At 42.2% G+C, this 18,036-nt stretch overlaps 1 protein-coding gene across 2 annotated transcripts in view; it reads right to left on the bottom strand.

Moving 5' to 3' along the window:
- Positions 1-17,473, bottom strand: part of LOC135512049 (calcium-activated potassium channel subunit alpha-1a-like) — a 254,936-nt gene extending 237,463 nt beyond the window's left edge. The window contains exon 1 of one of the 2 annotated variants that reach the window (XM_064933655.1): positions 16,367-17,473. In XM_064933655.1, coding sequence (XP_064789727.1) covers positions 16,367-16,603 — 237 coding nt within the window. In that variant the 5' untranslated portion in view covers positions 16,604-17,473. The remainder of the gene's footprint in view (positions 1-16,366) is intronic. The other variant, XM_064933654.1, reaches the window with a different exon arrangement.
- Between the last annotated feature and the right edge of the window lie 563 nt (positions 17,474-18,036).

The raw sequence follows: 18,036 nt of genomic DNA, 5'->3' as shown, positions 1-18,036 counted from the left end.
AGTAAAATAAATATGGTATAGGCTATGCAGAGCCGTGGTTGGGTCCACTCTGGTCTATCAGGTGTAGTTACATAGAACCGAGACCCGATGACAATCAAACAAGACCGACCTGGACCCGGGGGAAAAGTTTGAACTTTGGACCCGGATCTTGGGTATTTGAGTTTGGGGGGACCCATAAAGCCCTCTATCTGTTCTAAGTTGAAAGGGCTGGTCGTGTATGGACAATTGTATGCTCTCAGGTAAGCCTATTTCACTCCTGTTTGTGAGTCGTTCTGTAGTGTTTGCAGTTTTTATGTACATTTTGCATAGATGAAAGCCAGGGTATAAACAAATTGTTAAGAAAAATTACACTTTGTTAATTAGTAACAACAATTTTTATATATTCTCGTAACACTATACATCATTAATCATTGCAATATCATTAGCTTTGTAAATGATCTGCTTTCTGACTATTTGATACATTATGCAGTCACTTCTAAATTTAGGTTACAGTTTCATCCAAAATAAATCTAGGCTCTACCATGTCGGATATTAGACATGATTGATCAGCACTATAATCTCTAGATCCTTCAACATCAGTTCTTAAAGGAAGAAGACATTGAACAGGAATAGAACATGAGGCCCTTGATACAATTTCTGCAGAAGTCTTTGCATTATTCAAAAACATATTAATACATATGTCACAAGATCTCAATTATAAATGAATCCGTTCTCTATGGTGAAAACTAAAAGATATGGAGGCATCTCAAAAAATTCAAAAGTGGTATTAAAGTACCTGTTATTACCACTGTTTGGGCTATAGTCCAATACATGCCAATATTTTGCCAGTTGATTAACAAAATACTCACACAGATTGCTTACTCATATAAAATTACACTTCTGTAACTGCTAAACTTGGACATTACCAGAACATCTCCATTCATCCCATTTTTGTTTTGTGCGTAATAATTTTCAATCAGAGACTGTGTAGGCATAACTCTTATAAGATACAGGATATTCTAAGCAAGAATGTGATGAAAGGGAATGTCCTGAATGTTCAGAAGTTAGAGAAGAGTAATATAACAGTGAGTAAAACATGTAATTCACACAGATAACAAGAATAACCTTTTTCCATGTAAGAATATAACTGTCATACACAATCTCTCTGTGTGTGTGTGTGTGTGTGTGTGTGTGTGTGTGTGTGTGTGTGTGTGTGTGTGTGTGTGTGTGTGTGTGTGTGTGAAAATCTGATCAGGAAAAGTATTTACAGAGCACATTTTAAAGAAGCCCAAAACCTAGCGTTTTGCAATTATGTTAGCACAGCTGAAAACTGTTGATCTGATTAAAGAAGCAATAAAACTGTCCTTCTTTAGACTAGTTGAATATCTGGAGCATCAGCATTTGTTGGTTTGATTACAGGCTCAAAATGGCCAGAAACAATTAACTTTCTTCTGAAACTCATCAGATGTGCTAACATAATTGCAAAAGGGTTTTCTAATGATTAATTAGCCTTTTAAAATGATAAACTTGGATTAGCTACCACAACGTACCATTGGAATACAGGTGTGATGGTTGCTGATAATGGGCCTCTGTACGCCTATGTAGATATTCCATAAATAAATCTGTCGTTTCCAACTACAATAGTCTTTTACAACATTAACAATGTCTACACTGTACTTTTGATCAATTTGATGTTATGTTAATGGACAAAAAAATAGTTTTTCTTTCAAAAACAAGGACATTTCTAAGCGACACCAAACTTTTCAACGGTAGTGTATGTAACATAATAAAGAAATCCTCATCAAAATCCATGAGTTTAAGCTACAGGTATCTGCCTTTTGAATGGGCTGCATCTCAATCCACTGCATCCTCCTATGTCGGCCTTCCGCACCTGCGGTGGAAGGTGGCCGAGCTCCAACGGTGTTTGTCAAACCATGAGACATCCGAAAATCAGCCTTCTCATGAAAATGTCTGTAGTGTCTGAACGGTTTAGCCACTCTATGGAAAAATGAGACTGTCACGAACACAATAGTGTTCTCCGTTTTGAACTACGACCCCCACATAGCTCTCCTGATCAACACCTGTGATTGCTTTATGCCTCTCTCTAATGTCTACTGCTGTTTTGGCTATTTTTTATTGTTTTATTTCACTGTAGAGCCCTTAGTCCCACTCAAAATGCCTTAGATAGATCTTTAGTCCCACCCCACACACATGCAAAGACCTCACCAAGGTTAACTGGTGCCTCCAGAGACAACCGCTCTCATTGTCACCCAACGCATTGGTTTACCTCCACTGCACTCACATTCTACCATACCCTTGTCTGTACATAATGCCTTGAATCTATTCTACCACGCCCATAAATCTGCTCCTTTTATTCTCTGTCCCTAACGCACTAGACGACCAGTTCTTATAGCTGTCGGCTGTACCCTTATCCTACTGCTCCTCTGATGTAAGGTTAACCCAGGCCCTGTAGCCCCCAATTCAACTCCTATTCCCCAGGTGCTCTCATTTGTTGACTTCTGTAACCGTAAAATCCTTGGTTTCATGCATATTAACATCAGAAGCCTCCTCCGTAAGTTTTTTTAAAATTATTATTATTTTGTATTTTTTACACTGCTTTAGCACACTTCGCCAACCCTGATGTCCTAGCCGTGTCTGAATCCTGGCTTAGGAAGGCCACCAAAAATTCAGAAATTTCCATCCCCAACTACAGCATTTTACGTCAAGAAAGAACTGCCGAAGGGGGTGGAGTTGCAATCTACTGCAGAGACAGCCTGTAGAGTTCTGTCATGCTATCCAGGTCTGTGCCCAAACAATTTGAGCTTCTACTTTTGAAAAGCCACCTTTGCAGAAATAAGTCTCTCACTGTTGCCGCTTGTTATAGACCCCCCCAGCCCTTAGCTGTGCCCTGGACACCATATGTGAATTAATTGCCCCCCATTTATCTTCAGAGTTTGTACTGATAGGTGACCTTAACTGGGATTTCCTTAACACCCCGGCCGTCCTACAATCTAAGCTAGATGCCCTCAATCACACACAAATTATCCTGGAACCTACCAGGTACGACCCTAAATCCGTAAACACAGGCACCCTCATAGATATTATCCTGACCAACCTGCCCTCTAAATACACCTCTGCTGTCTTCAACCAGGATCTCAGCGATCACTGCCTCATCGCCTCTATCCGTAATGGGTCAGCGATCAACCAACCACCCGTCATCACTGTCAAACGCTCCCTAAAACACTTCAGCCAGCAGGCCTTTCTAATCAACCTGGCCCAGGTATCCTGGAAGGATATTGACCTCATCCCATCAGTAGAGGACATCTGTTTATTCTAAAAGTGCTTAACCTCACCATCTTAAATAAGCATGCCCCATTGACAATGATGTAGAACTAAGCACAGATACAGCCCCTGGATCACTCCAGACCTGACTGCCCTTGACCAGCACAAAACATTGTGTGGCGTACTGCATTTGCACCGATATGCAACTTTTCAGGGAAGCTAGGAACCAATATACTCAGTCAGTTAGGAAAGTTAAGGCTAGCTAATTCAAACAGAAATGTGCATCCTGTAGCAGAAACTCCAAAATGTTCTGGGACACTGTAAAGTCCATGAAGAGTAAGAGCACCTCCTCCCAGCTGCCCACTGCACTGAGGTTAGGAAACACTGTCACCACTGATAAATCTATGATAATCGAGAATTTCAATAAGCATTTTTCTACGGCTGACCATGCTTTGCACCTGGCTACCACTACCCCGGTCAACAGCTCTGCACCCCCCACAAAAACTTGCCCAAGCCTCCCCATTGCTCCTTCACCCAAATCCAGATAGCTGATGTTCTGAAAGAGCTGCAAAATCTGGTTACCTACAAATCAGCTGGGCAAGACAATCTGGACCCTCTCTTTCTAAAATGATCCGCCACAATATTACTAGCCTGTTCAACCTTTCTTTCGTATCGTCTGAGATCCTCAAAGATTGGTAAGCTGCCGCAGTCATCCCCCTCTTCAAAGGGGGAGACACTCTAGACCCAAACTGTTACAGACTTATATCTATCCTACCCTGCCTTTCCAAGGTCTTCGAAAGCCAAGTTAACAAACAGATCACCGGGCCTCCCGGGTGGCGCAGTGGTTAAGGGCGCTGTACTGCAGCGCCAGCTGTGCCATCAGAGACTCTGGGTTCGCGCTCAGGCTCTGTCGTAACCGTCCGTGACCGGGAGGTCTGTGGGGCGACGCACAATTGGCCTAGCGTCGTCCGGGTTAGGGAGGGCTTGGTCGGTAGGGATGTCCTTGTCTCATCGCGCACCAGCGACTCCTGTGGCGGGACGGGCGCAGTGCGCGCTAACCAAGGTTGCCAGGTACACGGTGTTTCCTCCAGCACATTGGTGCGGCTGGCTTCCTGGTTGGATGTGCGCTGTGTTAAGAAGCAGTGCGGCTGGTTGGGTTGTGTATCGGAGGACGCATGATTTTCAACTTTCGTCTCTCCCGAGCGCGTACAGGAGTTGTAGCGATGAGACAAGATAGTAGCTACTACAACAATTGGATACCACGTAATTGGGGAGAAAAAGAGGTAAAAATTCAACAACGAAAAAACAAACAAAAAAAACAGATCACCAGCCATTTTGAATCTCACCGTATGCAATCTCCACTATGCAATCTGGTTTCTGAGGTGGTCATAGGTGCACCTCAAGGTCCTAAATGATATCATAACCTCCATCAATAAACGACAATACTGTCCAGCAGTCTTCATCAACCTCGCCAAGTTTTCGACTCTGTCAATCACCGCATTCTTATCGGCAAACTCAACAGCCTTGGTTTCTCAAATGGCTGCCTCGCCTGGTTCACCAACTGCTTCTCAGACAGAGTTCAGTGTGTCAAATCGGAGGGCCTGTTGTCCGGACTCTGGCAGTCTCTGTAGGGTTGCCACAGGGTTCAATTCTCGGGCCGACTCTTTTCTCTGTATACATCAATGAAGTCGCTCTTGCTGCTGGTGATTCTCTGATCCAGCTCTACGCAGACGACACCATTCTATATACTTCTGGCCCTTCTTCGGACACTGTGTTAACAAATCTCCAGACAAACTTCAATGCCATACAACACTCCTTCCGTGGCCTCCAACTGCTCTTAAATGCAAGTAAACAAAATGCATGCACTTCAACCGATCGCTGCCTGCACCTGCCCGCCTGTCGAGCATCACTACTCTGGACGGTTCTGACTTAGAATATGTGGACAACTACAAATAACAAGGTGTCTGGTTAGACTGTAAACTCAACTTCCAGACTCACATTAAGCATCTCCAATCCAAAATTAAATCTAGAATCGGCTTCCTATTTCGCAAACAAAGCCTCCTTCATTCATGCTGCCAAACATACCCTCGTAAAATTGACTATCCTGTCGATCCTTCACTTTAGCAATGTCATTTTCAAAATAGCATCCAACACTCTACTCAACAAATTGGAAGCAGTCTATCACAGTACCATCCGCTTTGTCACCTGAGCCCCATATACTACCGACCACTGCGACCTGTATGCTCTCGTTGGCTGGCCCTCGCTACATGTTCGTCGCCAAACCCACTGGATTCAGGTCATCTATAAGTCTTTGCTAGGTAAAGTCCTGCCTTATCTCAGCTCACGGGTAACCATAGCAACACCCAAACGTAGCACATGCTTCAGCAGGTATATTTCACCGGTCATCCCCAAAGCCAACACTTACTTTGGCCGCCTTTCCTTCCAGTTCTGTACTGCCAATGACTGGAATGAATTGCAAAAATCACTGAAGCTGGAGTCTTATCTCCCTCTCTAACTTTAAGCATCAGCTGTCAGAGCAGCTTACTGATCACTGCACATGTACACAGCCCATCTGTAAATAGCCCACCCAACTACCTCATCCCCATATTGTTTATTTTTTCTCTCTTTTGCATCCCAGTATCTTTACTTGCACATCATCATCTGCACATCTATCACTCCAGTGTTAATGCTAAATTGTAATTATTTCACTTTTATGGACAATTTTTTGCCTTACCTCCCTAATCTTACTACATTTGCACACATTGTATATACATTTTTCTATTGTGTTATTGACTGTACATTTGTTTATCCCATCTGAAACGCTGTGTTATTGTTTTTGTCGCACTACTTTGCCTTATCTTGGCCAGGTCGCAGTTGTAAATGATAACTTGTTCTCAACTGGCCTACCTGGTTAAATAAAGGTGAGAAAAAAAAGCTGACTACTGTCTGTTAACCCTCACACTGACACCTGGTGATTTGGTGGTCCCCAGAATGGAAAAGGTTGTGAACCGCTGCACTAGACAGACTGAGACACCCAGCAGTGATGCACATTGATTAATGAGGGCATGGATGGAGCCATGTCTGCACGTAACCCAGACCACCAGCAGTCTAAGGTTGCGTACAAAATGGCATCCTATTACTGCACTACAAAGGGAATAAAGTGCCATTTGGGACTCAGTGTAAACTGTCAAAACAATGGGTCCTTTTCCTCTGGAATATAAGAAGCACACATAATCAACCCATGAAGTAAAATGCAACATCCATTTATGGCCAGCTATGTAAACTCTAACATTGATTTATCAATATATGTTGATCAATTGGTAATATACATTTTTGTTCTAATTCCTCTAATGGGAAAAGTAATCAGATTATGTTACTGAGTTTGGGTAATCCAAAAGTTACATTACTGATTTAAGATTTGGGACAGCTACACTATATATACAAAAGTATGTGGACAAACCTTCATTCGGCTATTTCAGCCACACCCGTTGCTGACAGTTGTATAAAATCGAGCACACAGCCATGCAATCTTCATAGAAAAACATTGACAGTAGAATGACTTTACTGAAGAGCTCAGTGACTTTCAACGTGGCACCGTCATAGGATGCCACCTTTCCAACAAGTCAGTTTGTCAAATTTCTACTGTGCAAAGAGCCACGGTCAACTGTAAGTGCTGTTATTGCGAAGTAGAAATGTCTAGGAGAAACAAAGGCTCAGCCACAAAGTGGTAGGCCAAACAAGCTCACAGAACAGGGCCTAAGAGTACTGAAGCACGTAGCACATAAAAACAATACTCCCTACCGAGTTCCAAACTGCCTCTGGAACCAATGTCAGCACAATAACTTTTCATCTGGAGCTTTATGAAATGGGTTTCAATGGCCGAGCAGCGGTACACAAGCCTAAGATCACCATGTGCAATGCCAAGCGTCGGCTGGAGTGGTGTAAAGCTCACCGCCATTGGAGCAGTGGAAACACGTTCTCTGGAGTGATGAATCACACTTCACCATCTGGCAGTCCGACAGACAAATCTGGGTTAGGCAGATGCCAGGAGAACTCCCCGAATGCATAATGCCAACTGTAAAGTTGGTGGAGGAGGAATAATTTTTTTCATGGTTCAGGCCTCTTAGTTCCAGTGAAGGGAAATCTTAACATACAATGGCATTCTAGACGATTCTGTGCTTCCAACTTTGTGGCAACAGTTTGGGGAAGGCCTTTTGCTGTTTCAGCATGACAATGCCCCCATGCACAAAGCGAGGTCCATAATGAAATGGTTTGTCGATCTGTTTGGAAGAACTTGGGCTATGCAAAGAGCCCTGACCTCAACCCCATCGAACACCTTTGGGATGAATTGGGACGCCAACTGCGAGCCATGTCTAATCGCCCAACATCAGTGCTTGACCTCACTAATGCTCTTGTGGCTAAATGGAAGCAAGTCCCCACATCAATGTTCCAACATCTAGTGAAATGCCTTCCCAGAAGAGTGGTCGCTGTTATGACAGCAAAGTCCAACTCAATATTAATGCCCATGATTTTGGAATGTAATGTTCGACCAGCGGGTGTCCACATACAGTTACACTACAAGTCTTTGCTAGGTAAAGCTCTGCCTTATCTCAGCTCACTGGTCACGATAACAACACCCACCCGTAACACGGGCTCCAGCAGGTATATCTCATCCCCAAAGCCAACACCTCTTTGGCCGCCTTTCCTTCCAGTTCTCTGCTGCCAATGACTGGAACGAATTGCAAAAATCGCTGAAGCTGGAGACTTATTTCCCTCACTAACTTTAAACATCAGCTATCTGAGCAGCTAACCGATCGCTGCAGCTGTACATAGCCCATCTGTAAATAGCCCATCCAATCTCCCTCATGCCCATATTGTTTTCATTTACTTTTATGCTCTTTTGCACACCAGTATTTCTACTTACACATCATCTGCACATCTATCACTCCAGTGTTAATTTGCTAAATTGTAATTACTACACTACTGTGGAATATTTATTTCCTTACCACCTCATGCCATTTGCACACACTGTATATAGATTTTCTTTTTTTCTATTGTGTTATTGACTGTACACTTGTTTATTCCATGTGTAACACTATGTTGTTGTTTGTCGCACTGGTTTGCTTTATCTTGTCCAGGTCGCAGTTGTAAATGAGAACTTGTTCTCAACTAGCCTACCTGGTTAAATAAAGGTGAAATTAAAAACAAGTGAAAAAAAAATCTGCATCACCAAAAGTAACAGATTACATTTTGAAAGTTGACTACCAAATCCTGCTTACCAGTAGCAGCAGGTTCCCATTGCCAGGTATAGTTTGCATCCAAAATGGCACCCTACACCCTATTCCTATATAGTGTACTACTTTTGACCAGAAACATGGTGCACTATTTCTGAAATAGGGTGTCATTTGGGACACATCCACTGTGGTGTTCACCATAAACACCACTTTCTTCTTTTCCCTGACCTGACAGTCAGTCAGTGATAATGGGCATTATTCATCAGCAGTTCATTAATCTCGCAGCATTGTCATCAGATGAGGAAACTACATCCATGGGAGGGAGGGGGGGGGGCGAAAGAGGAGAAGAGATCTGGCTGTTCCATTCCAGGATAATGTTCCCTCCCCTCTACCCTTCTTCACTTCTCTTCGCAGATCTGATTGGACTGTATAGGCATAAGTGAAATAAATGTGAGATATTGTTTTGACCTATCCAGTTGTCTCAGACATGTTAAAAGGGAGGTAATGAGGACCGAGAATACAGTCAATCTGGGTGTGTCCCAAATAGCACCATATTCCCGATATAGTGCACTACTTCTGACCAGCGCTCTATTAGCCCTGGTCAAAAGTACTGCTAAATAAAGGGAATAGGGTGCCATTTGGGATGCAGCCTAGAGCTCAAAGAGCAGCCTGGAGCTTCCCCTTTCAGGACACTGCAGTGGGTGAGTGGGGGGGAGATATCTCCCTCATAAACACAGAGGCCAACTTAAAACAACAAGGAGAAACAGAACAGATTATCAGCCTACATCTATGAAACACTAAAAGCACCTGCTCTATTCTAGGTGCTTTGTTTGTGATGCTAATCACATGCACAGATTGGGTGGGGGTGGGTGGGAAACGGTGTTCCTGTTCCTACACTAACCAGCTCTGTTAGATCCTGAGCCTAGACAATTGCATAAGGGGAAGGATTTTCACTTAAAATGAATTACTTTGCTTGTTGCTTAGCAACCAAAAAAACAGACTCATTGTATACATACATATGTGCCAGTTGCCTGTCGACTGATTGACATTACATCTGTGTGTGTGGGTGTGTGATTCTTGGGGAGAGAAAATAGAGGAAGACGTGAGTGAGTGAGTGACATGCAAAAGAGGAGAGGGCAGAAGGAAGGGAGAGCTGGATGACACACGGGAGAGGAAGAGTGATTAATGTTCGTTCCATTGGTTCGATCTGGTAAAAAGAAAAACGCTGGCTTACTCATCATTACCTAATGCTCCAGTCTCTCATGGTGCTTTAAAGTGGAACTGACAGCGTTTTAGCAACGTGAAATAAAATCAGTTCATATACACCCGGTGAAAGAATATGAGGCCATTTTTTACGTATGAGAAGCGAGCACTTAGATAAAGACATTTTCACATTTTCAAACTTTGATAGAATGTTTGGGAATGAAATTAAGGCATTTGTGAAAATTCTATAGCAATAGAGTGGGAAAGCGGCAATGCGTTTGGACAATTAATAGACACTACAGTAAATAAAACCTAATAAAAATGTGTCAAGTCTTGTCCAGGGCTATGTTCAATACGTTTTTACGTTCTGGAACATTCAATTGAACGGAAACGGTGCTGTACTGAACGACCAGTTGAAAAGAGGGGAGAGGTTGGGTTGTGGAGAGCTGTCAGCAGGGCCACAGCCCTTTAAATACGTCACTTATTGCTTCAAGGTACACCTCGCCACACCCAACAAACAGGAGCAAACGTACCTCAAAGTCTGTTCAAAAACGTTCTAGAATGTTTTGGGGAAATGTGTCATTCAGTACAAACCGTTCTGTAACATGGCAAACATTCAAGTGAACTGAACACACCTCAGGATAGACTCTACACAGATAGGGGTACCATAGCCAATCAGAGCTAAATAAGCCATTTGCCACATGGGCCTGTCATCCTTCCCTTTGAACTGGACTGTGTGTTTACAGGCAGTAGCACCAGTGTGACTTCAGATCGTGAGAAAGCATTTGCCAAATGCCACAAAATAGTGGATTTCTGCAAATATGTAAATACCACGGGAGTGCCTTAGATTTGGGAACTTTACAGTTCTATTGATCAAACAACCATGAACAGGTAGGGTCTCGCTCCCTTGGTTGCCTATGCACATCGTCATCAACAACAACAACAAGATCAACAACTAATGTTAGCAAGATGAGCTCAAATCTATCGAGAGAACAGTAGATAAACCATCCCCCCCCAAAAAATGAGCTTGTAGTCGGCAGACTAAATTGCAATGATAAACAATAGGAATAGTAGACTGCACGCCCTTCTGCAGCTTGCCTGCCAATGCATTGTTTTCCCAACCCACGTTTTGACAACTGAATGCGAACATGCCTGCCCTCCCATTTGATTGATGCCAAATACATTTGATTGACAACTAAGTGATACGCTAACTGCGGATAAGTCTTTCAAGTTCAGCATAGCTAGCTAGAAAACGGATTCCCATTTCTTGTTAGCTAGCAAACGGATTCCCATTTCTTGCTAACTAGCCAGATGACACCTGCATCTCTAGCTCGAGCCAGTGATAGGGAAACAAACCTTCCTGAAGCATTGAGCATTTCCAGCCAATTGTGTCAAATAAGTTTGTTACTCCAGGCTTTGAGTCACAGTGTACACTATTGGCACCTGCTGATCAAAATCATTTAGAGCAGCCAAATTATTATAGACAACGTCCCACACTCCATAGTGCCTGCACAGGATAGCATTTTTGTCTTCTACCAACCCAATCAAGTGGCTGTTCAACGAAACAAAGCTTGATCACATACTTCTGATAAAGCGATAAACTGTTCAGTGATTTCGACGCATGCCTCGGAGCTCCGGTATCAAACCTTAAATCACTAGCTGTAACCAATGGCATGACATCCCCCCCCCCCCCCTAGCAGCTTTCTCTTCCCTCTCTCTCTCCCCCCTCTCGCTCTGTCTCTCCCCCTCTTTCTCTCCCCCACTTTCTCTCCCTCTCTCTCCCCCTTCTCCCCCTTTCTCTCTCTTGCCCCCCCCCTCTCTCTATTCCTTCTCTCTTTCCGAAGGACTGATTGCAGCTAACATTATACCAGGTCAGCTGTGATTTACAACCTGATAGCAATATTTGTTGAACTACCAAGAAATGTAATGGTGAATATGTTATATTAATCAGGCATTGAACTGCATCCATCTATTCTGCCAACAACGCCTTATTCTACGTCATTAATTTTTTTGTCAAATAGAACATATCTTTAGAGCCTCTTATAAAGTTGGTTTTGTGGCATAAACTGGTAATTCGATCTTTTTGAGATATATGATTGTCTGTTTGTTTCATATCTGTAAACTAGTTAAAACACTCAGTCTTTATTGTCATGCCAAACATGTATTTTGGAGTGGGCTGCAAGCAGCACATACAGTATGGAAACAGACTATAGTGCAACAGGTTGATAGTCAAAGAACCACTTTCCCTTAGTAATTTCCCTTAGTAATGCCAAAGCATTATTTCCCTCACAGTAGAAATAGTCATGATTTTCATATTAACCGTCCAGGCAGGCGATGCGAAACAGCTTAGTGAGGATAATGACTTTGAGATGGGTATTTTACTCACCAGCTGTATATGCATACATGAGTGATAGTACTACAGTAATCTCATACTGGTCTCGTTTCATACTGGTTCACACCTCACACACTACTCTTCTCACTGGTCTAGTTCTCTTAGCGTTGGCTCATACAGCAGTGGTCATCTCAGCACTATAATTCATCAAAACAAGATTATTATTTTCTTGACCAACTCAAATCTTTGTCAAATAGATCCATGCTCATTAGAGTGATTGAATCCTCTATATTATACATGGTTGATACAAAGATTGGAGAGAAACAGAGAGAGCGAGAGAGATCACTTAAGGTCCAGGTCCTGCCCTCTCTTTGCCATCTCTCTCACTGATCTGCATTAGGTTGGGAGGTGATTACTACACTGGATGATTAAACACGGAACTCAATGTCTAGCCACATCTATGATGCATTGTTTCCTGTACTGTAGAGTTTTACGCATTAGAGTTTTTCTCCAAGTTTGGAGGATGAGAATAAGGCTCTGTCCCAAATGGCACCATATGCCCTATATAGTGCACTACTTTTGACCAGATCCCTATGGGACTTGGTCAAAAGTAGTGCACTACAGGGAGGTATCCCTATTGATTGCACTTAATTTGTGATCTAATAATCTGCTAAAGTAACCTGACCACTAACTGCTCACCTCATTAGTTGTACAATAAACCGATACCAGGTGTGTTCATCAACAAACAGTATTAAGTAATGTAACGTTATTCATGATCGGCCAGATGACATAATCCACAGCAAGCCTATAGAATCAGAAATTGAGATGAACCGGTTCTTACATTTACAAGAAGCTCTTATCCAGAGTGACTTGCAGGAGCAATTAGGGTTAAGTGCCTTGCTCAAGGGGACATTTTTCACCTAGTCGCCTCAGTGATTCAAACCAGCAACTTTTCAGTTACTGGCCCAACGCTCTTAATAACCGCTAGGGTACCTGCTGCCCTTCTTACAGCAGAATTATACAAAGAAAATTGTCACCCCTATTCCTGAGAAATAGACACATTCCCTACACAGCCATGGGAATGTAAAGACTGCAAACACAGTCCATACACAGCCATGGGAATGTAAAGACTGCAAGCACAGTCCATACACAGCCATGGGAATGTAAAGACTACAAACACAGTCCCTACACAGCCATGGGAATGTAAAGACTGCAAACACAGTCCCTACACAGCCATGGGAATGTAAAGACTACAAACACAGTCCAAACACAATGTCCAAACACACACAGCCATGGGAATGTAAAGACTACAAACACAGTCCCTACACAGCCATGGGAATGTAAAGACTGCAAACACAGTCCCTACACAGCCATGGGAATGTAAAGACTGCAAACACAGTCCCTACACAGCCATGGGAATGTAAAGACTGCAAACACAGTCCCTACACAGCCATGGGAATGTAAAGACTGCAAACACAGTCCCTACACAGCCATGGGAATGTAAAGACTGCAAACACAGTCCCTACACAGCCATGGGAATGTAAAAGACTGCAAACACAGTCCCTACACAGCCATGGGAATGTAAAGACTGCAAACACAGTCCCTACACAGCCATGGGAATGTAAAGACTGCAAACACAGTCCCTACACAGCCATGGGAATGTAAAGACTGCAAACACAGTCCATACACAGCCATGGGAATGTAAAGACTGCAGTAGTAAGATGAAGGTTTGCACTGCTAGTGGTGAGCATGCATTCACTGTAAATAAAATCCTGCAATATTTACAGTAAATTACTGGCAGCACAGTAGCCAGTAAATTTACTGGCCAAATATAATTTATATTTTAAAATATGGTATGATACTGTATTCTGTGGTAGAGTATTCTCAATAATGCAACAAATATAGCATCTTACAAGGCATACCTCAAAATATGTTAATGTGCCCTATATTATTTTGCCACCCACAACATTCTCCCACAATGCACCACAACTCACAGTATGCTGCTGTAAATATACAGCAAAACAGGTAATACAGTACTTTACTGTGAAGTGTAGTGGAATGCCATTCAACCCACAAAATGCATTGCTGTCACGCCTTGGTCTTAGTATTTTGTGTTTTAGTTAATTAGTTGGTCAGGCCAGGGTGTGACATGGGTTTATGTTATTGTGTTGTCATATTGGGGTTTTTGTAGGCATTGGGATTGTGGTTGATTAGGGGTTTGTTTTGTTAAGGTTTGGCTGCCTGAGGCGGTTCTCAGAATCAGGTGATTCTTGTTGTCTCTGATGGGGAACCATATTTAGGTAGCCTGGGTTTCACTGTGTATTTTGTGGGTGATTGTTCTTGTCTCTGTGTAGTTTCACCAGATAGGCTGTAATTAAGTTTCACGTTCCGTTTTGTTGTTTTTTGTATTTTTATCAGTTATTTCATGTACCGCGATTCATTCATTAAAGACATGAGTAACCACCACGCTGCATTTCGGTCCGACTTTCTTTCGACAAACGAAGAACGCCGTTACAATTGCTCTTTACAGTACTGTTGTCACGCCCTGACCTTAGATATCTGTTTTTCTATATATTTTGGTTAGGTCAGGGTGTGACTAGGGTGGATACTCTAGTTTTTGTATGTCTAGGGGGTTTTGTATGTCTATGTTGGCCTGATATGGTTCCCAATCAGAGATAGCTGTTTATCGTTGTCTCTGATTGGGGATCATATTTAGGTAGCCATTTCCTCTTTTGTGTTGTGGGATCTTGACTATGTGCCTGTCAGCACAAGTTTGTATAGCGTCACGTTTCGTTTCTTGATTTTGTTGCTTTTGTTCAGTGTTTCATTCATTTAAATGAGAATGTACGCATAACACGCTGCGCCTTGGTCTCACTCATACGAAGATCGTGACAACTGTACTGTAGATTTACAGTAGCTAACTGTAAAAGTTTTGCTGTAAATTTACAGCAACTTGTCAGTGTTGCTGACACCTTTATCAACTATTGATATAGAGAGCTGGTCACTAGTGACACACACAGTATGGTTCTGGCAACTGATGATGCTTTTAAAGAATGTCTCTTTGACACACAACAATGCTTGACTGGTGTAATAGAACAGCAGCTGTCAGTGGTGGGGGTGTGTCTAGGGTAGAGACTGGGGGAAACTATTCCTGACTAACTGTTGGAATCTTTTTAACTAACTGTGTGTGTGTGTGTGTGTGTGTGTGTGTGTGGTGCGTGCGTGTTTGCGAGCCTACATATTTTCCTGGACAACATTGCATCATGGAAAAGTTTGTCATTATAACCAGAGGTGTCTAAAGTATTTCTTCAGATGCAATCTCACCTTTTTGTTAATTTGTGTATTTGTCGCAGTCTGATCGAGTTACACTTCTATTAAATAAACTGAATATACAAACTGCATGTATATATAGTATGAAGTACCACAGCTGCCTTTCATCCATCAATTGCTAAGACAGGCCTACATGACAGGCCTACATGACAGGCCTACATGACAGGCCTACATGACAGGCCTCCATGACAGGCCTCCATGACAGGCCTACATGACTGGCCTACATGACTGGCCTACATGACAGGCCTCCATGACAGGCCTACATGACTGGCCTACAGATGACAATGGCTTTAATAAGTTGATTTGGTTCTAAACCTGCTCGTGTAATTTCAGACAATGAAGAAACGAGACCCCCATAAGTGATACATCTGTGTTTGTTCATTCAACATTAGGCCAAATATACCACGGAGTGTTTTTTTAAAATGGTGTCCTACCTCAAAACAAAACAAACATTCCCTAAAAACAAAACTAAAATTCCCAACAAACATTTTCATAATGAATACATGAAAAAAGTATACTTTCTGTATTGTAATTATTTGATATAATGATTAGTTTCTGATTTCTGACAGGTCAAATAATTCTCACTTGAAACAACAGGTGTCAAGAATACAGGCAGAGCTCAAGAGCCTCAGTAATATTATGTCAAATCATTACACAAAAGATCTGCACATCTAAAACGCATATACTCTAATTCACACTTAATACAATACACTTGAAATGTAATAACTCACACAAGTTTCACTGTTACAATGTTATGGTGTTATAACTGTATTGTAATGTTATAACTTGTTTTTTTAATTTGGGGGAAAGGTAACAATGTGGCTCGTGATTTTTGGTGGGGAAGCATTATTTCACAGACTGTCACAGGCCTATAGTAAAGGAAATACCCAATTCTATATGAAGCCAAAGTTCCACACTAAAACAGCAACATAGACATTAGTCAAGTTCTGTCACAAGTTATGAAGGTATTGGAAATGTGCTGTGTGGACATATGAATATGACCAACCTTCTTTTTGGTGTTACAGTGGCAGCAGACGGTCCACAGGTACTTGAGAGTTCTCCAGAGCAGAATGATGAAGAGACCCCCAAAGAACGTGACCATGGAGGAGGCAAGGAAAGCCCACCACATGCGCTGCCCATTGCTATCACAGGGCACATCTGGGGAGAACGGGATGATCACATCCATCTTGGATATGCGGATAGAGGGAGAGTCCGGGTAGTAACTATGTTTACCTTTAGGCATTATTCTGAGGCTACCGATGCCCAGGGATAGGTTTCCATGTTCTATAACTAGTATCCAGACGATATGGGTAGTTCCAGCCAGTGCCCCATACCCCACAATTCAGCCATATTGCTTCAACTAACTACCAACCTTCCTTCCTGTACTCTACCCTGTCCTTTTACATCAGTCCTTCAATGTAAATGTTGTGTTCTCAGCGACCTGTGACGCAGAAATTGCACTTCAAAGGACAGGATATGATCGTTCCATTAACAGAAGTCATTCACAGATCGCACAATAAGTTTTATGCGAATTGTATGCGAAATCAGATATTTCTTCAAAACTCGTTCATATAATTATATATTGAAAATCCCGTTGCTGTTCTTCTTTGTTGTTGCATTTGGTGTAATAGTTCAATATTTTCAGGAAAGGCAGCAATTATCTTCGAGTCACATGTCGTTCTGGTTTCTCCATCAGGTAACCAAATCGCGTAAAGGCAATCGATGGTAACCCTCGCCCTCACTCACAAAACTCCACCTTGTTGAGAACCAACCGCCGCTTTCTAAGTCCGTTATTTCTGGTCCATCTAGCGCTCTCGTTAGGTGTTGATTACTACTTTCTCTCTTTATGACCGCAGATGACTTATTTATTTCAGTTCATTAAAGCTGTTCAATAACGCTTTCCATAGGTTTTCTTGTCCTCTTCTTGCTTCAGTGGCGGCCAGATGATAGCGTCTGACTGTCAGATATATTAGGAAGATGATAAGGAACTGGGAGGGCGGTTTACAGGTAGCGGGGGTGGAGCCATCAACAAGATCCGGCCAACTCATGGGTTTCGGCGATCCTCAAACATTATTCTCTTATCGGTGATTCCACGTCCATGTTGGCGACCGTTCTCATCCGTAAATCCTTACACAAATATGCACTAAACCCAATGTCTTGAAGGCGTTTTGCGTCTGAGGGAGAAGGAGGGGATTACTTTTCCCCCGAAAAGAATACAGCAGAAATATGTTGTCCACACATCGGCTTGAATAGAACCTGTTGAAAAGCCACACAAAAGCAATCTGTTGCTCTTTTAACGTTTCTTCATGCCAAGAAAACAAGTAGGCTACGTAGAATTTAAGTGAAAATACGTAGCTTTGTCACATGTAAAATATCCATACAAAATGTATAATTTAAAGCATGATTACATTTATTGATTTTAAAGATGAATTATGATGATGAAATTAAGCAATTAAATCAATTAATTCATAGCTCGGAAATTATGCAGCGCCAATTCTCGTTTTAAATACATAACGTCTTGTTCTGACCGTTATCGTTAGTCAGGTTTAAAAACAACTTTTTTTTACTTTTTACATTTACATTTACATTTAAGTCATTTAGCAGACGCTCTTATCCAGAGCGACTTACAAATTGGTGAATTCACCTTCTGACATCCAGTGGAACAGCCACTTTACA

Source organism: Oncorhynchus masou, chromosome 24, assembly GCF_036934945.1.
Source record: "Oncorhynchus masou masou isolate Uvic2021 chromosome 24, UVic_Omas_1.1, whole genome shotgun sequence".
Taxonomy (NCBI): Eukaryota; Metazoa; Chordata; class Actinopteri; order Salmoniformes; family Salmonidae; genus Oncorhynchus; species Oncorhynchus masou.
Note: the sequence above shows the minus strand (reverse complement) of the source record. Positions and strands in the feature narration are given on the sequence as shown.